The sequence below is a fragment of the Planococcus citri genome, chromosome 3 (genome assembly GCF_950023065.1).
Source record: "Planococcus citri chromosome 3, ihPlaCitr1.1, whole genome shotgun sequence".
NCBI classification, from domain to species: domain Eukaryota; kingdom Metazoa; phylum Arthropoda; class Insecta; order Hemiptera; family Pseudococcidae; genus Planococcus; species Planococcus citri.
Genome location: NC_088679.1, coordinates 1,955,165 through 1,975,529, shown reverse-complemented (window position 1 = coordinate 1,975,529; position 20,365 = coordinate 1,955,165). Strand labels below are relative to the sequence as shown.

The window sequence follows — 20,365 nt, the reverse complement described above, 5'->3', positions numbered from 1 at the left end:
AGAGCGTAGGTATGCCTGTCCCTCCTCTGGCATATTCAAAATTTCAATTCCCCCAATTTATTTTTGATAAATTTTTGAAAATGTCAGTACAATTCATGAACATTCATTCTTCGATTGATATCGCCCCCTCCCCTCCCCTCTTCTCAGCATATTTTTTGGTAGAGCTAGCGAGATGAATGAAGCGGCGTTGAGTAGGGAAACATATATAAGGGCTTTCAAAATCGACCTTTAAAATTTCAGGACAATGCACAGAGTGTCCACAATTTGAAAAACCGGTTTGGTCAAAAAATTCAAACTGGTTTTTATTAGCACAATGTATTCTACACACCAAGGCGACAAAAACGTGGTATGAATGTTTTGAAACAGGTTCATTAATTTGCAAACAATTGACAAAAAATACCCCAAAATAATTGTAGATAGAGAAAAAAGCTTGAACAAGTGAAAAATTACACAATTCTGTCTGATCACATTTTGAACCCGGTTCATTGGTTCGAATTTAGCAACCAGTTCTTGACAATCACCTGAAAGTTGAAGATCGAGAAAAAAGTTTGAGACAAAAGTTGTAGAGTGTGAAAAATTTTACAATTCTGTTCAATCACATTTTGAAACCGGTTCATTGGTTTGCATTTGGCAACCAGTTTTTGACAATCACCTAAAACTTGAAGATAGAGAAAAAACTTGAAAAAAAAGTTGAAAGCTTGAAAAATTACTCAATTCTGTTCAATCACATTTTGAAACTGGTTCATCGGTTTGCATTTGGCAACCAGTTTTTGACAATCACCTAAAAATTGAAGATAGAGAAGAAAGCTTGAAACAAAAGTTGAGAGCGTGAAAAATTGAACCATTTTTTCTGATCGGATTTTGAAAATGGCTAATCAACTTGCAACCAGGTAACTTTTGATGGCTTGCTGCAATTTAATGAACCGGTTTCAAAATCTGATCAGCAAAAAGTGGTTCAATTTTTCACGCTCTACAACTTTTGTTTCAAGCTTTTTTCTCTATCTCCAATTTTTTGGGTATTGTCAAAAACTGGTTGCTAAATGCAAACCAATGAACCAGTTTCAAAATGTGATCAGACATAATTGCAGTGTAATTTTCCACGCTCTACAACTTTTGTTTCAAGCTTTTTTTCTCTACTGCAATTTTTGGGAGTTTTTTGTTAACTGTTTGCAAATTAATGAACAGGTTTCAAAAAATTTGTAATATCACGTTTGTCGCCTTAGTGTGTAGAATATGTACATTGCGCCGATAAAAACCAGTTTGAATTTTTCGACCAAACTGGTTGTCCAATTTATGTGACACCCTGTGCATTGACCTGTAATTTACATGGTTGATTTTGAACGCTCTTCTTCTTCTTCTTCTCCTCCTTGTGTCCGGGACATTCGGATCTCTTTAAATTCTCCCCTTCCATCTCTACACCAGGCCTTCTGTGCGATTGTTCATTTCTCCCCACAGCTCCTCTCTAGTGTATGCAGTGCCTGTGCCACATACGAGGAGGTGCTCGTCAGTCTGTTTTTGTCCGCAATCCGGACACTTCACGTCATCTTGAACGCCCCATTTAGTAAGGTTTACTGCCATCCGGGTGCATCCAGCTCGGATCTGGTTTAGCGTGAGCCACTCAACGTAGGGCAGTTTGTGTCCATTTGCCAGGTTCTCACTACATGTGGCCTTCTCCAGATCCGACCATCTTTTCTCTCTCTCCTTCACTGGATCCACTTTCATCACATGGGTCTCCTTCAGAAAACTCCTCCTGGACTTCAGCCTTGGGGTCACCTCTTTCTGGTTTAACATAACATGGGGGGGGGGGTCTTGTTCTTTTTTTGCCCTCTCTACATCAGCCACCACACACCATCTTATCCCAGGGGGTGCAATGCTGCATATTCTTGGTAGGTGTTTAACACTGGTTGGTCTTAGGCAGCCAGACACAATTCTCATGGTGTTGTTGAGAGCAATGTCAATCTTCTTAACATGTGCTGATTGCCTGGGGGCAGCACATCCATACTCTGCTGTAGAGTAGCACAGTGCCATGGCTGTTGTCCTCAGTGTCTTTGGCTTTGCTCCCCATCTAGTTGATACCAGTTTCCGCAGTAAGTTGTTTCTTGCTTCCACCTTCATTTTTGTGTTCTCATAGTGTCTCTTATAATGTGAGGGTTTGATCTAGTGTGATTCCTAGGTACTTGGGATTTTCACAGTTCTCCAGCTGCACTCCTCCCCACACCAGCTTCAATGTACCTTTGCATTCTTCAGGTATAATTGATTATGCGGGTCAAATTAAATAATCGGGACATCGTCGATTAATTGGACAATTAATCGGATTTTTTATTTCGGGCTTTTTGATTGGTCAATGGTACCGAATGCCCCGCATGATGTCTTGTTTTTTTGGCTGATTCAATTGGCCTATTATTCAGCGATTATGCTCCAATTATTTTGAAAAAAATAATCAATGTAGGTACATCGACTAATAATCGATTCCATCTCTGTCCACATAGTAGGTCTGTAGACTGTTCAGGGTTTCCTGCAACATTTCTTATACCTCTATGTGTGTATCTCCCTGAGCTGTTGCTGCTAGGTCATCTGCATATACACTCCCCTGTGGTTGTCCATTTTTTTTGCCTTCTCCATCTACTGGACTTTCCCATATGGGTTACATAGAACATCCTGTTACTGAGCATAGATTTAATGATGGTGGTGAAATTGTGATCCTGGGTGACTTCATATACTTTCTTGCTCAGTAAGTGGTGGTTCACAGTATCATGTAGCAGTTAGGTCAACAAACACTGCACCTGTGATTTTCTTCTTCTCAAAACCATCTTCAATGTGTTGTATGAGGTTGGTAGCCTGGCTTGTACAGCTTTTCCTCTGGCAGAAACCAGCTTGTTGAGGAATAAGTCTGTCATCAATTGTGTCCTGTACTCTATTAAGAAGCAGTCGCTCGAATAGCTTATATAGCAATGGCACAGAAGTGAGATGGGTCTGTAGCTTTTCATATCATCAGGGTCTTTCCCAGATTTAAGAATTGCTACTACCTTTGACTTCTGCCAGAGCTTCGGCATCCTTGCAGTCATTGCCACATTATTGAAAAGGTCAGTCCGCCACTTGACACCTATTGGCCCAATTCTCTTGATCTGCTCAGTGTGTATGCCACGTTGATCTTTGTAAAACTTTATGTTGTCAATTCATTTTTTTTTACGAGATGCGTCTAGTCCTTACAAAAATAAAAAAGTGGATAAAGTCAGAAAAATTTTGACGTTCTAGGGCACTTTTAAATTGAATCATTGTGACCAAGAAGTAAATTTTTCGACCATAAAAGTTAAAAATTGAACATCGGAAAATACGTAACATCGGTCTCATGTAGACTGTAACCTGGAGGGTTGAGAGAGTTGTATATGAAAATTCGGTCAATTCAAGTACATAAATACTCCGATTTGGAATTTATTCGAGATTTGGAATAAGCTGGATGGATAGGATGGAAGGTTCAAATCCTCTTAAATTTTTTCAAGGTATTGGATAAGAAATTATTTCACAAAAGAAAAAAAAGGTTGGATGTATTGTATGAAAATTTTAGGCAGACTTAGATAACAAAACGTTGAAACACTATGTAATTTACCCTACTGCATGGTTAAATATCATAGGTATATAACATATTGAGCCAACCTAATTCCGAAACGCTGCCTTTTAACAGTTCATTACGAACGGATTGTCGTTCTGTAATATATTCAACCGCATAATTTAGGCTACCTACTAGATATAGTTCGATATTATAAAGTCGTGAACGAGGTGCTTATTTATTCCTGTGTAGATAGATATTTATTACAAAGGTTCTTCGTGTACGAGTACAGGTGTTTAGGTGGTCTGGGTTTTGTAGTGATTATGGTATCAAAGCCGCTGTACTATAATCGCCATTGATATTACTACCTACGGAATTCGAATTCATTTGTCTGTTTCAGTTCAGGGATGAGGGTTGCTAACAATATCTTAATATCTTTAGGGAAGTCCCTTTGAAAAAAGACCTCTTAATGTTTAAAAGTGCATAGGTTCAAAAAAAAAAAATTAATTGTCATCAATGGTGCTTGTCTTCCTAGCTGTAAAGTAGTTTGAAGCGTAAATTATCGTTAATTCGTGAAATTTTCTAAATTATGCACTAAATACCTACTTATTTTACTACAGGGTGCCCAGAAATATCGTGAACCCCTAACAAAGTTTTCTGCTAAATATTTCGGTTGGTCAAAGTGGATGATTATAATGATGGAACATGATTGGTTGTTAGACTGAGATAACATTCCACCAATCATATGCATCTATTTCACTTTGCCAACGTATATTTTTAATAAAAAACTTTCTTTGTGGTTCACGATATTTCTGGGCACCCTGTATAGGTCTTATATACTTACTCGTAATGTGCGGATTAGTTACTCGTATAAGAATATCGATATGACGCCGCTTTATTCTCTGACGCATTGAAATAATTAGAATCGAATCGATTGACGCTTTTATTTTATTCGTACATTAACTAATAAACGGGTTCATCGCATTGCATTCTTATTTAATGAGCTTTGAAAACGATGATGTATGTGATGATTAGTAATGGTCTAGGAAACGCTACTGGCGTTCGTTTTGATTATTGCGAGCGAAGTAAAGCACACAATTGAAGTTTGAAGCTAGAGGAAGAAAAATAAACTGTCATCGTTTTTGAAACTCATTTCTATCCGTCATTTTCATGTAGATGTATTATAGATACTTACCCACCTACCCAATATAATCGAGGTGGAATATGAGAAATGCTCGTAGAGATATGTACATACTTTCTGCTCCTGAATTATTGTTAGTTTTAACGACGAGGGTTAAATTTTACGTTTTGTTTCTGTTCATCTAGCACCCGGAACAGCTCCTAGAAATGTTCAAGTCAGACCTCTCAGCTCCAGTACGATGGTTATCCAATGGGATGAACCCGAATCTCCCAATGGGCAAGTTACCGTAAGTATTCTTTTGTGAAATTGTTCGATATGTTTGTGACCTGCAACTCAACGTGTAAACTGAGGTTGTAATTTTGGTATGATTTTTGAATTACAGGCGTACAAAGTATACTACACGACGAATCCAGACGCATCTATGTCTTCGTGGAGTTCTCAGTTCGTTGACACCAATTTACTAACGACGATCGGCGATTTGACACCTTTGACCATGTACACGATCAGAGTGCAAGCTTTTACCAGCGTCGGACCTGGACCACTGTCGGCTCCTGTGCAAATCAAAACGCAACAAGGGGGTAAGTTAGAGATTCAGATGGACCTGCAGCTGCAGTGTTTCTTGAAAGGATTATCAGGGAAGTTATTTTGACCGGTGGAAAAATTGTCGAATCGAGTAAAGCTAAATCAAATAAAATTCGGGTACTGAAGGGTGTTTTTTGATTTTTGAAAATCTAACTGTTTTCAACTCCCCGAATCGATTGGAAATGGTTTCGAGTTGTTTCGAGTTGTTCACGGAGCCTGTAGCAGATTTTTAAAACTTGAAATTTTCACAAAACATTTTGGGAAATTTAATTCATGATCAAGAAATTCATTTTTAAGGCTAAAATTTATTTTTCATTTTTAAAATGATCGATCATTATAGAATCGAAAATCGGAAATAAATCGACTTTTGAGTATCGATTTTCAATCATGATCAATTTTTGATCAAAAATATATTTTAGAAGCTAAAATTAATTCTTCATTTTGAAAATAATCAATCATCATAGAAACGAAAATCACAAACAAATCGACTTTTGAGTATCGATTTATCGATTCTCATTCAAGATCGATTTTTGATCAAAAAATCTATTTTCAAAGCTATTTATTTTTCATTCTGAAAACGATCGATCATCAATTCATCATAGAATCGAAAATCACAAATAAATAGAATTTCAAGCATCGATTTATCGATTTTTATTCATGATCAATTTTTGATCGAAAAATCTATTTCTGAAGCTGAAATTCATGTTTCATTTAGAATAAAATCGATTGTTACAAAATCGAAAATCGCAAATAAATCGACTTTTTTGAGTATCGACTCTTCGATTCTCATTCACGATCAATTTTTCATCAAAAAATTCATTTTCAAGTCTCAAATTAATTTTTTCATTTGAAAATGATTGATCATTACAAAATCGAAAATCGCAAATAAATCGACTTTTGAGTATCGATTTATCGATTTTTATTCATGATCAATTTTCTATCAAAAAATTCATTTTCAAGTCTAAAATTCATTTTTCATTTAGAAAATAATCGATCATTACAAAATCGAAAATCGCAAATAAATCGACTTTTGAGTATCGATTTATCGATTTTTTTTTTCACGATCAATTTTTCATCAAAAAATTCGTTTTCAAGTCTAAAATTTATTTTTTCATTTGAAAATGATCGATCATTATAGAATCGAAAATCGCAAATAAATCGACTTTTGACTATCGATTTATCGATTCGCACATGATCCATCATACAGAATCGAAAATCGTGAATAACTCGATTTTTGAGGTTCGATTTTAATCAATTCTGTCAAATTTTTAATCGCGATGTCTATTTTTGAAGCTAAAATTCATTTTTCATTTCCAACATGATCGATTGCACAGAATTGAGAATGGAAAATGAATCGATTTTCGATCGGAAAGCTTCATTTGAAACTTCTTTAATCAAGTGTTGAGATATCGACGTCATTTTTGAATTTTAAAATTAGCATTTTGCACATATTATGTATTTTGGTAAAGTTTTACTTGAATCCAAGTAAAACATTTGAAATTATTGAAAGAAATGTCAATCGATTCAGAGGGTAAAAAAAATGGAGTTTTACAGAATTTCGACTTTCTGGGTGAATTCAGCGAAATTTCGATTTTTTTCCTTTTATGGATTTTTGGCTCAAGTCTGATTTTTAAGAATTCATCCAAAAATCGAAAAATGTCCTTCAGCACCCGAAATGTTTGCTGGATATGTAAGTACATATTTTTGCCTGCTCTTTCAATTTATTTTTCTTCAAATAAGTCAGAGCTGATATCCTTTTAGAAATTGAGTTGTAGAATTTTCCCCTCGAGTTACCAAAATTTTGAACTAATGTTTCATAATGTGTTTTATTTTTCCAGTTCCTAGTCAGCCAAGGGATCTACGTGCTACAGAAATCGGTGAAGCGTCCATAACGTTAGAATGGACGAAACCAGCTCACTCGGGAGAAAACATCCTCGGTTACGATCTGATGTGGAACGATACGTATTCGAAGGTAAGTGACTGCATGATTTTTTCACATCGCATACTTACCTCAGAAAATGCATCGTGTTCATCCGATGAAATAAAAAAATGAAGAAACAAAAAAAAATCAATCGGGTCTAAATTACATTCGCTTATACGTAGGAGAGAAATCACCGACGGATCCCGGTAGCCGAACGTTATACTTTGGAAGACTTGTACCCGAACACCCTTTATTATATTTGGCTGTCGGCGCGATCTCAACGTGGCGAAGGAGCCACCACGTCTCCGATTCCAGTTCGTACAAAGCAATATGGTGAGTTAGCCAAGTCCCTGGGTATCAGGTTTGTCCGCATACTAACACTGTAAGTTTCCTCATCGCCTCGGTATGCGTTCTCGTTCTCTCTCTCTGTCTCTTTTCTCTTTCTAACGATTCGTCGTCGGCCCGACTCGAAACTTTCGCCAAGACGCCCAACATTTGTTTAAGTTTGGGTGTGTTGTGTTTTCTCGTATGTCACAAACATTCATTTCTGGGTGGGAAGGACACGCTCGAGCTCCAGCCCGTAGTTGTACAACTAATTCGAAAATTACTTACTTATATCGCATTTTGCTCGGCAAAGTTTACCCAAGACGTGAATTTGTAAATAGAAACGTTACGTATCGTCGTCGTTGTGTCGGTTGAAAGAAACCTTCGTTCAGTTTGAACATTTTCATTATTGGAACACCCAGCTATGTGTTTTTTTGTCGAGTGGAAATGTGCTAAAAGACTAGTACGTATATGTATAGGGTGTTCCTGCGAAGGTTCCTGAATTTGCGTTGCAATTTGGTACCTTGAAGTACACGATGTGTTGATCAGAGTTCTGCTGCGTATTCTGTTTGAGATGTGTAATACTCCCCCCCCCCCAACAATTGGCGCAGTGAACTTTCTGACACGCTGAGGATCGGTTGGTGACCCTGCAAGCGTGTAAGAATTAAAACGAGTTTGTCTCATGAAGTCTAAAAGTAAAGTAGGTACACTTTTCTGGTCGCCCGGTAGTATTTTCAAGATGTTAATAGAATTGCATAACCAGTTTGCCGTAAATACAAGAATTCAATCCTTTGTCAACTTTGATCGAAAATCAAACCTGGTATTCTAATTGCGCTCAATTTTTTAAACGATTTGTCGAGGGCAACAACTGCCATATTTTTCGGCCCCATACTTCAAGAAGTTGGGAGGGGGGGCGTCGTAATTTTCAGAGGCCCTTCAATTTTTATACACCCATAGGTGGTAGGTTAAAAACAACATCGTATTGTTGATCTTCCGAATCGATTCGTTCGTCGTAGTTTCAGCAGATCTTTGCATTTATAGTCCTGAGAAAATTTCTAGGTATAAAAATTTATAAAAAAAGATTCGAAATGAAATTCAGTATTTTTAAACTTTGATTATTTACTATTTTTGGGACATTCTCGGTCGATTTAAATACAATTTCTCAAAACCTGTCCCAGCAAGTTCAAATCTGAAGTTTTCCTCTGAGCCAATGGGGGTGGGGAGAGGGGTCCGAGACTTCAAACACACCCCCTGGCTACGCCTGTGGTAATTTTCAGGAATTTTTTGAAAGTTTCTATCTTTAGACTAGTTAATCTTGTAATTAATTTGTCTGCAGAATTTCAAAGAGAATTCACAATAGGTAGATTCAAAAATCAATAATTGAGATTTGAAGAGCTTGGAACTGAACTTTCTCTGTGAAAGCTCCACTTTTTATGATTTTGAAAATTGAAAGCTCGTCCTTAGATTGAAATTAGCTTTTCTTATTCTGCTTTCAAAAAAAACTTACAGGGATTGTACTCGGTTACTTTTTAAGTAACCAAGTTACTAAAGTTACTAATAGTAACTTTTGGTTACTTTTTAAAAATTTTGGTTACTAAAAGTTACTTTTTCCGAGTTTTTTTCACAAATTTCCTTTTTTTTTTCTTCAAAATTTGATCCAGAACTCTTTTCTTTTCATCAAAAATAATGCTGTTTTACCTTTCAGGAATTGTGAATTTTCAAAAGCTTTTGCTCTCGCTTCGCTCGGGCTTTTAATCATATTTCTATGAACATAATATTTTCCTGAAAACTAAAAATTTTGAAGCCAAGAAAATTAACCTCTATGACGTTGTTTTACGTCTCATATCATCAATTTTCGCCCTCGCTTCGCTCGGGCTTTTACTCATACTTTTACAAATACATATCAAATACCCAGGTATACAGGGTGTTCCAGAATAACCTTTCACATTTGTTTTTCTTATTACTCTGAGAGAAAAATGTTTACAAAAATTCTTTTACAACCAAAATGAAGTAGAAACATGCCGTTTTTAGACCGTATATTTGAGTTTCCATTAAAAATTAAGTTTTAGAAATTTTTCCATCGAGATATTTTCCATCATTTTTGACACATTCAACCAAACATTTTTTCGAATTATTGAACACTTCTCTTCCAATCAGTCTCGACTCACGATTAATATTACCTAGAAGATGTTTTAGAGTCCTAGATTCATCCTGATACACTTTTGACTTGAGGTAACTCCATAAAAAAAATCATAGGCGGAAAAATCAGGGGATCGAGGTGGCCTTTAAATTTCTGTGTTCAACAAAATTATTCAATGACCAAAGTGCTCACGCGCTAAACATATTGTGATGGTCTCTGAATGATAGGTAGCTCCAACATGTTGAAACCAAGTAAGTAACTCTATATTATCGTCTGCCTTTCAGTTCAGGAACAACAAACTTGTTCAACATTTTGCCTTACCCCTCACCGTTACTGTTTCATTAAACACACATGGTCCCACTACACCAACTTTAGCCACGCCCAACCAAACAGTCAACTTGACGGAGTGTAGAGGTTTCTCGAGTAGTAACAACTGATTCTCTGTACACTTGAAGCGCACATTCTGTATATTCACTTCACTGTTTAGATAAAAATGAGCTTTGTTACTGATGAGTAAAGAGTAAAGGGGTCCAGGAGTCTTTATTTTTAAAAAAGACCTTCACAGTAAAAGTATACTGTACAGCCATCTACTTCTCCAGGGCAAAAAATAACTTTTGAAACATAATTCGGCATGCTTTGGCTACCTAGAACCGCCTTTACCATTCCCCTAGCTCCACTTGAACACAGATCAGTGGTTACCAAAATGTGAAAGGTTATTCTGGAACACCCTGTATGTAATTTTCTGAAAACTTTTGAAAATTTGAAAAATTTGAAGCTACGAAAATCAATGTCTTGCATAAAAAATGAGGTTGTTTTATGTTTCGAATCATAAATTTAAATTTTTCGCAGCTTTCGCCCTCGCTTCGCTCGGGCAGATTTGAATTCTACTGCTACTCTTTTCAAACATTTCCTAAAATACATAGAAAAATCAACTTGACAAATTCCAAAAACATAATACAATCAATAAAAAATTAAAATTTATTTTTTATTCGGAATTTTTGTTTCTAACTTTTGTTTGAAAAATGGTTCGAACCATATCTGACCAATTATTTGGAAAAATCTTGTTTGGGGAGGGGGGTGAGTCTAGAGTAAAAATTTGGGAGAATCTAGCGTGAACTGTTGGAAGAATTTTGGTCCCCCCTTCTCCACTACGCATCGCTTTATCACAGTTCTGAAAATAAAGTGTAATATTTTGTATGGATTAAAGTTTTTCGGTCACCTCACCTCTTTTTACATTGAAAATTTTTTGGTCACTTTTTTGGTTACTTTTTGGTTACTTTTTCCAGCTTTTTTGGTTACTAAAGTTACTTTTTTTGAGAAAAATTCGAGTACAATCCCTGAACTTATTTCGAATTGGGATTTTTGGGATGTTGACTCAGATTCTGATTTTTGTGCCATTTTTCGTATGATTCTTGAACACATTATCGAGTTTATATTCAGTTGCTTATATGTTTTTTCAAATTTTTTTGACCTCAACAACGATCATAAAATTTATTTTGAAACGTTTAAACCCCTTTCAAATGATTACCATCAACTTAGAACTATTTGAAAACACCCTTTTTTGACGTATGGATGCATTTTCATCCAGTAGACCTATAATTAGTGAGCACCACACAGAGCTGGGCGGGAATAAGAGTACGTCTTGATCATGTGAACAAAATATTAGGTGCAGAAGTTGATTTTTGGTGAAATTTGTATGAAAATTTTGTCAAAAATATGCTCTAAAATGCATTGAAATTAAATACAATAATTTGGCAAAAATTACATGGAAAAAAAACAACTTGAAAATTAGGAAAATTATTAAAATCTGAAGAAATCATCATAGTCCGGCATATGACAATAGGAGTAATTGCGCCCCCCCCCCCCCGCCGCTCCTCCGGGACAACTTTTTCTTAAAGGGGACATCCTAAGGAACATTTTAAAGCAAACTTGCCCAAAAAAAAGATGGCCCTACTCACAAAATGGCGGCCATTTTGATTGTCAGGCGAGCCGAAATCGCAGATTTTGCGTTCCAACAGGATTTGCACGAATTCAAACCTTACAAAGGTAGATCGAAAGATCATGCAAAAATTCATCACCTGTCAAAATTTCAAGCGCTAAAGTGCGTTTTTCGATTTTTGGTGAATTTTTGAAAATCGAATTTAGGCCAAAAATGAGGGAAAAAATCAAAATTTCACCAAATTGAACAAGAAAGCTGAAATTTGGGATATACCCTATTTTCGACATAGCAAATCGATTGGAAACGGTTTCAACCCGTTTTCAGCAGGTTATGGAGCCTCCAGCAGATTTTTGAATCTCGAAATTCCCACAAAATTCCATCAAATGGGAATTGTAAAGCTAAAATTTATTCGAAAAACTAATTCAATACCCAACGAGTACTGCAGGTTAATTTCAAGTCGTTTTGGAGCCTCCAGCGACTTTTTAAAAATTCCTGAAGCCTCCAGCTGATTTTTGAAACTTTAAATTTTCACAACATTTCATCATATGGCAATGGAAAGCTGAAATTTACTCTACATTCCAATTTTAACAACATCTGAAGACGACTTCAGGTGGGTTGAAGTCATTTTAGAGCTTCCAGCGACTTTTTTGAAAATTACTGGAGCCTCCAGTAGATTTTTGAATCTTGAAATTCCCATAAAATTCCATCAAATTGGAGTTGGAAAGCTAAAATTTATTCAAAAAACTAATTTCAATACGCTACGAAGTACTGCAGGTGAATTTCAAGTCGTTTTGGAGCCTCCAGCGACTTTTTGAAAATTCCTGAAGTCTCCAGCAGATTTTTGAAACTTTAAATTTTCACAAAATTTCATTAAATGGAGCTGGAAAGCTGAAATTTACTCTACACATCAATTTTAACACCCTCTGAAAACGACTTCTGGTGGATTTCAAGTCATTTTAGAGCCTCCAACGACTTTTTTGAAAATTACTGGAGCCTCCAGTAGATTTTTGAAACTTGAAATTTCCCCATAATTTCATGAAACTAAGATGGAGAGTCAAAATTCATTCCGCAAACTAATTTCAATACGCTACGAAGTACTGCAGGTAAATTTCAAGTCGTTTCGGAGCCTCCAGCGACATTTTGAAAATTCCTAAAGCCTCCAACAGATTTTTAAAACTTTAAATTTTCACAAAATTTCATCGAATGGAGATGAAAAGCTGAAATTTACTCTACTTACATTCCAATTTTAACAACCTCTGAAGACGACTTCAGGTGGGTTCAAGTCATTTTGGAGCCTCCAGTGACTTTTTTGAAACTGGAGCCTCCAGTAGATTTATGGAGCTGGAAAGCTGAAATTTACTCTACACATCAATTTTAACACCCTCTGAAAACGACTTCTGGTGGATTTCAAGTCATTTTAGAGCCTCCAACGACTTTTTTGAAAATTACTGGAGCCTCCAGTAGATTTTTGAAACTTGAAATTTCCCCATAATTTCATGAAACTAAGATGGAGAGTCAAAATTCATTCCGCAAACTAATTTCAATACGCTACGAAGTACTGCAGGTAAATTTCAAGTCGTTTCGGAGCCTCCAGCGACATTTTGAAAATTCCTAAAGCCTCCAACAGATTTTTGAAACTTTAAATTTTCACAAAATTTCATCGAATGGAGATGAAAAGCTGAAATTTACTCTACTTACATTCCAATTTTAACAACCTCTGAAGACGACTTCAGGTGGGTTCAAGTCATTTTGGAGCCTCCAGTGACTTTTTTGAAACTGGAGCCTCCAGTAGATTTTTGAAACTTGAAATTTCTCCAAAATTTCATCAAATTGAGATGGAGAGTCGAAATTCATTCTGCAAAACTAATTTTAATACGCTACGAAGTTGGCTGCTGGTGGATTTCAAGTCGTTTTGGAGCCTCCAGCGACTTTTTGAAAGGTTGTATGGTGTTTTTAGGAAAATTAAAATTTCCATAAAGTAGCTGGAATCTTCAAAACCATTTGAAACCACCATGTATGTAGTCTGCAAAGTAAATTTCAGCTTGCCAACTCCATTTGATAAATTAATGTTGCGGGAATTTCAAGTTTCAAAAATCTGCAGGAGGCTTCAGGAATTTTCAAAAAGTCGCTGCAGGCTCCAAACCGACTTGAAATTTACCTGCAGTACTTCGTAGCGTATTGAAATTGGTTTTAATTTCAGCTTTACAAAAAATCTTCTGGAGGCTCCAGAACTGCTCAAAACGGGTTGAAACTGTTTTCAATCGATTTGGCACGTCGAAAATAGGGTATACCCCAAATTTCAGCTTTCTTGGTCAATTTGGTAAAATTTTGATTTTTTCCCTCATTTTTGGCCTAAATTCGATTTTTAAAAATTCACCAAAAATCGAAAAACGCAGCAATTTAAAAAAAAAAATGAAAAATGAGATAGCATCAAACTGCTGAGTACAAATACTCGTATTTTCGATCCAATTACATTCGCTCTCTAGAAAACGTTCTAAAGGTGGCCCAAACACCAAAAAATTATAAATGATATGAATATCGAGTTGTCTGTCAGGTTTTCAAAGACACTACCCTCGAGCTCAAATTATATAACAATTTTTTGGATTCCACCCATAACTTTCCCAACTTCTGCAACTAAAAAAAAAAAAAATGAAAAGCTTCTCAAAATTGTGTAACGCATAAAAAAAGACGAAGAAAAGATTAATTAAATTTCATCTTTCGTTGTATATTTAATGAACTGCATAACATTAGTGGAATGACATTTGATGGTGTATAAGTTTACTGCTTAAAATTCCAGCGTGTTGGCGAGCTAATTTACACGCGTGTACTTCAACTTGGGTAGGTAAGGTACTCTATTGTTAGATAAAATTCTCGTAACGTACAACGGAATATAATAGGTAGAGGTACTGCTAGGTAGATAGAGCAGAGCTATAAGTGTACGATTATATCGAAGCAAAAGCAAGACGGGCGAATCGTTTATCGCGAATAAAAGAGACAGAGAGATGCGGATGCTGGGGCTGGGGCGATGGAAGATTCGATGTTGTTTGTGCATAATTAAAACCGTTAGTATACGGAAAATAAAAAAGTAATCGTCATCGGTGGAAAGGTAGGAGAAAAGGTATTTTTAACCGTATTTCTTTCACGTTGTTTTTTTTTTCCTTCTTCTTCTACTTCACCGTCACTCACTACTACACGTATAGTTAGCAGAATAGCACCATCGCTCACTTATTTTGTTACACCGTTAAGTAATGTTTCAATTTTATTATTCACGAAGCACACCGCGTAGTTGGATTTTTTTTAAATACTCGTATAGAAGCAAATCTCGCGCGAATTGTGCTGGACGCGCGGCAACGGTATATTTTCGCTTCTTTTAATCAGCGAAATGTATATGGGCGAATTTTAACTCGAAGGATTACGAGAAGGTGGGGTTTGCCTCTTCCTCTTCGGTTCTTGTGTGTGGTTTTTTTTTACTGGGCTGTTTGAAAGAATGGCAGGTTGTCTTAATTAAAATCGCACGACACGATTTAGGGATGTATGAAGTATGAACGCGTACGTATAGGGGAAGATATTGAGGCGAGTAGGGGGGGTTAAAAAAAAAGAGTTCTTAATGAAAGCTTACACTAATAATTTGAAAATACTTAGTACATATATATCGTTGCCGCGGTTTTTCAAAACTCGTAAGTACATTTGTGAAATTTTTTTACTCGAAGTGATTTTAGCGAGATTGCACCTTGCACCGTATAATATTGACGATTTTACACTCACACGTTATGTTATGTTTTTATTTTTATTTTGCTCTTACTCCCCATTAATATGAATAGTCTAGTGGCAAGTGGCAATTTTTGAGTAGAAAATTTTTCATGATGAAAACTGCAAAGCCAGGAATTTTTTTGAGGTACTTCTCCACTTCTTCGGATCTTGAGCAATGGCAATGACCCATCGAGAACAGTCAGGTAACTAAATTTCTGAAAAATGGGGAGCTGACTTCTCTGAACTTCCCCCTGGAGTCCTCATAAGAAGGTTTGGCCAATGCCTTCCGTTTTTGAAAAATTCTTCCCCTGAGATCTTTTTGTTCATCATTCCAATTGCCACTGGACTAATCAATGAGACGCGAATTTGTAAGTAAATAACGCGTATTTTTCCCCCGCCCAACGCACAGCTGCGTTATTATTTTGTTTTTTTATTTGTTATGTACTTACCTCTTATAGATTAATTTTGTTTTGAGTTGGTTTTTTTGCACTGTGATTTTTTTTTCGTTTTGTTTTCCATACGCGATTTTAGTACCCGGAGCTCCACCGCAAAATGTAACCGGCGAAGCGGTGGGTCCGACTTCGATATATTTGCGATGGGAACCACCTCCTCCTAACAGGACGAACGGACAGATAACCTATTACAAGGTATTTAAGGTGGAAGCCACCCGCAACGATTCGGAAGCCGATGTCATAACCGTAACGAATGACACTTTCGTTCGGTTGGACGAATTGAAACGATGGACCGAGTACAGGCTATGGATTTTGGCGGGTACGGCCGTCGGAGACGGGCCCACCTCCAATCCGTTACTCGTAAAAACCCACGAAGATGGTACGCTAGATGTTTGTTTTTCTTTAAAAAATCGTATTATCACTACCTATCGCGTTTCAGGCGCGAAATCTCTTCTTGATACTCTTTTATGATTGTATTTTATTGGGTTCGTGGTACGATTTCGATTTTGAGTGAGAAGATTTTGTAAGAAATTACTCGTAATCGGGTGAGAGAGGAAAAAGAAGCCCTCAAGTTAGGGAAAATTCATTTGCTGATAACGAGAAGAGATGTCAGGGTAGCTCTTGGTATTTATGGGTCTACTTTTTTGTGAATTAATTTGCGATGTTGTTGCTCACCCCCCCCCCCCCCGTTGCTAGTTTTTACGAGGAAACATCTCTGAAAATTAGACCTCTCCAACTTGTAATAAAGTCCTGCCCGAACCCCCTCCCCCTTGGATAATCCAGTTTACTCGCAATTTTATCGACTTTGATCATTTGTGGGGTTCCATGGAAAAAAGGCCTTAGTTAATTTTTTTTTTTTTTTTTTTGAGTTCTACAATTCTGAATGTAGGTATTTAACATTTTTTAAAAATAATTCGACGATATTCAGTGATATTGAAGGGTCATTCCACGTCAATTAGCCCAAGAAGTGGTAGGGGGGTTCGGCGATTTTTTTGAAATTTTTCCTGTGGAGAAGATATCTGTTGAAAAAGTTGAAAAACCCCTTTCACTCGATGAAATAAACTCCTCACAAAAAAATCAAAATTCGAAAAAATTCAATTTTCGATTTCAGACATCAAAAAAAGTTCAAATTTATTCAGTTGTCTTATTTTGACCTCTTTCTGACGTATTTCATGAAAAAGTTGATAAAAATTACACTCACAACAAAAAAATAAAAATTTGTTCATTTTTTAAATCTTTTCGAATTTTGATTTTTTTTTTGTGAGGAGTTCATTTCATCGATTGAAATGCGTTTTTCAACTTTTTCAACAGATACGTAAAAATAGGGGTCAAATGGGTCAATTTCACCAATCAAAACTTTTTTTCATGTTTTAAATCAAAAAATCGCATTTTTTCGCAAACTTAAAATTTATTTAAATTGACTCCGCAACATGTTAACATCCCAATTTTTTAATATGTTGTTCAGCATGAAAAGTTGTCCATAATACGTATATTTTTTTAAGAATTTTTGAGGGTCGGAACGATATGAAAACTACGTTTTGAAACTTTTCGAGCTAATTTTTTGTACGAAAAAAAGTGGCAACACTGATTTTTATGATATCACCAAAAAGCCTTTCGAACTCCCTAACTATGGGAAAAAGTTCCATTTTGGTAGGTATCGCGGTTATCGAGTAATCCACTGCTGAAATGGATGATATTTTAGGTTCACTGAAAACTTTGACACCCTCTGGCTGCCTTTAAAAATGGGCTAGACGGCTGCGATTTACGCCCTTGGTCATCCCTTCGGAAGGTCTCTCCACAGGAAAAATTTCAAAAAAATCGTCGAACCCCCCCCCCACTGCCACTTCTTGGTCCAATTGACGTGGAATGGCCCAGAAGTGTTTTTCCATGAAAAAAAAAAAAAACGAATTAGAAAATGTTTGCTCATAGAAAAAATTGTTACGTCTGTTTGAAGTTGTAAAAATCAGTGAAAAAAAAAATTGATCAAGGCCCCTGTTCCATGAAGCCCCTCATTTGATTTTTAAAAAATTTTCCGAATTTGGGAGGGTCTGTATAAACAGATCAACATCGCCGCGGAGGCCGAGGCAGTTTTTTTTTCTGGAGTACAAGGTTATAGGTATTATGAGAATTTTGATGGAAGATGAAGAATTTTCAAAAAATATTTTACAAACTTGATTTTTAAAATGTTGTCAATTTTAGGGCACTTTTTAAAAAATGGGCCAACATTGTTGAGGGACCGAGGAAGATGTTTATGGAAGAGGGGGGGGGGAGTCATTTGGAAAAATTCGGGCTCGGAAATGAGAAGTTTTCAAAAAAAAATGACCGACTTTGATGTATTTCATTTTTCTGTCCAATTTCAGGGGCTCTATACAGTATGACACAAAATTAGTGCCCGGTGGCGTTTATTTCTGAAACGAAAGAGCTACAGAGATGAATGAAGCGGCGTAGAGTAAGGAAAAATAAGGGCTTTCAAAAGCGACCTTGAAAATTTCCGACCCATGTACAAGGTGTCTACAATTAATTGAAAAACCGGTTTGGTCGAAAAATTCAAACTGGTTTTTATCGGCGCAATGTATTCTACACACCAAGGCGACAAAAACGTGATATGAATTTTTTGAAACCGGTTCATTAATTTGCAACCAATTAACAAAAATTACCCAAAAACTGTAGATAGAGAAAAAAGCTTGAAACAAGCTATACACATAGAACGTAAAAAGTTGATGATAGAGAAGAAAGCTTGAAACAAAAGTTGTGGAGCATGAAAAATTGAACCATTTCCGCTGATTGGATTTTGAAACCGGTTCATTAATTCGCAGCCAGTTATCAAAAACAACCCAAAAATTGTAGATAGTGAAAAAAGTTTGAACAAAGTTGTGGGGCACGAATAATGACTCAATTCTGTTCAATCACATTTTGAAACCGGTTCATTGGTTTGCATTTTGCAACCAGTTTTTGGCAATCTTTTAGGCAATCACCAAAAAATTGGAAAAATAGAGAAAAAAGTTGTAGAGTGTGAAAAATTGAACCATTTTTTGCTGATCAGATTTTGAAACCGGTTCATCAAATCGCAGCAAGCCATCAAAAGTTACCTGGTTGCAAGTTGATTAGCCATTTTTAAAATCCGATTAGCAAAACTGGTTCAATTTTTCACGCTCTCAACTTTTGTTTCAAGCTTTTTTCTCTATCTCCAACTTTTAGGTGATTGTCAAAAACTGGTTGCTAAATACCAACCAATGAACCGGTTTCAAAATGTGATTGAACAGAATTGTGAAATCTTTCATGCACCACAAATTTTGTTTCAAACTTTTTTCTCGATCTCGAATTTTTAGGTGATTTTTGGTAACTGGTTGCAAATAAATGAACTGGTTTCAAAATCCGATCAGTGAAAATGGTTCACTTTTTCACGCTCTAGAACTTTTGATTCAAGCTTTTTTCTCTATTTCCAACTTTTGAGTGATTGTCAAAAACTGGTTGCCAAATATGAACCAATGAACCGGTTTCAAAATGTGATTAGACAGAAGTGGGTAATTTTTCACGCTCTACAACTTTTGTTTTAAGCTTTTTTCTCTATATATACAATTTTTGGGTATTTTGTTGTTAACTGGTTGCAAATTAATGAACCGGTTTCAAAAAATTTACATCACGTTTTTGTCGCCTTAGGGTGTAGAATACATTTCGCCAATAAAAACCAGTTTGAATTTTTTGACCAAACCGGTTTTTCAATTTGTGGACACCCTGTACATTGGCCGAAAATTTTCAAGGTCGCTTTTGAAAGCTCTTATTTTTCCCTACTCAACGCCGCTTCATTCATCTCTCCAGTTCTCTCCCCTCAGAAATAAAAGCCACCGGGCACTATACTTTTGTGTCATACTTTATACAAAGAGATTAAATTAATTTTAGGGACCGCGAGAAGCTTTTTTTCTTGGAGAAAATATATTATTCAGAATAATTCTGGCGCAGAACGAGGAAGTTTTTGGATAAATTCAATTTTTTCATTATTTTGATTTCATTTTGGGGAGAGGAAGACTTGAAGGAGGTCCTCCCGTTACAACTTTTTCATCGAATCAAACCACTTACGGATACATGGGATCTCAAAAAAAAAAAAAAAAAAAATTAAAATAAGAGCTACCCTGGCGAGATGTCTTTTACAAGATTTTTTTCCATGTTCATGACACGCTGCTTTGGCGTGCCCATCGTGTGATTCGAGCAACACCAAGGCTTTTATGAATTTTTGAGTGTTTGAGTGCAAAAAATGATTGTAGTGGTTACTAAACGTCCAAAAATTATTGAAATATCTCCTATATGCTCATTTTGAAGATTTTTAGAGCATTTTACCTCTCCCCTCACCTCTTCCCTCCCTTTCTTTCCACCGTATAATATGTTCTTATTGTTTCCATTCCCCTTACAAGTTGTTGGATTTTATAAAAAAGATACCTAATATCTTTTTTTTCTTTCTCCGGTCCGGAAAAGTGGCATCGGAGCCCCCCCCCTCATGTGTCTCATTTTGCTTCAACATTTTTCTAAATTATTTTTTCAAAAGCCTTTTCTGTCCCTTAAATTCTTATAAAT

The 20,365-nt window shown here is 36.2% G+C and overlaps 1 protein-coding gene across 11 annotated transcripts in view; it reads left to right on the top strand.

Moving 5' to 3' along the window:
• The window catches only part of Lar (tyrosine-protein phosphatase Lar), a 389,327-nt gene that overhangs the window by 343,924 nt on the left and 25,038 nt on the right, over positions 1 to 20,365 (top strand). For 8 of the 11 annotated variants that reach the window (XR_010557786.1, XM_065357492.1, XM_065357498.1 and 5 more), the window contains 5 exons: positions 4,874 to 4,974; positions 5,071 to 5,266; positions 7,109 to 7,242; positions 7,374 to 7,524; positions 15,876 to 16,175. Coding sequence is in view for 10 of the 11 variants with exons in the window: in XM_065357492.1 (XP_065213564.1) it covers positions 4,874 to 4,974; positions 5,071 to 5,266; positions 7,109 to 7,242; positions 7,374 to 7,524; positions 15,876 to 16,175 (882 nt within the window). In the remaining variant the exon portion in view is untranslated. The remainder of the gene's footprint in view (positions 1 to 4,873; positions 4,975 to 5,070; positions 5,267 to 7,108; positions 7,243 to 7,373; positions 7,525 to 15,875; positions 16,176 to 20,365) is intronic. The other 3 variants (XM_065357501.1, XM_065357500.1, XM_065357499.1) reach the window with 1 other exon arrangement.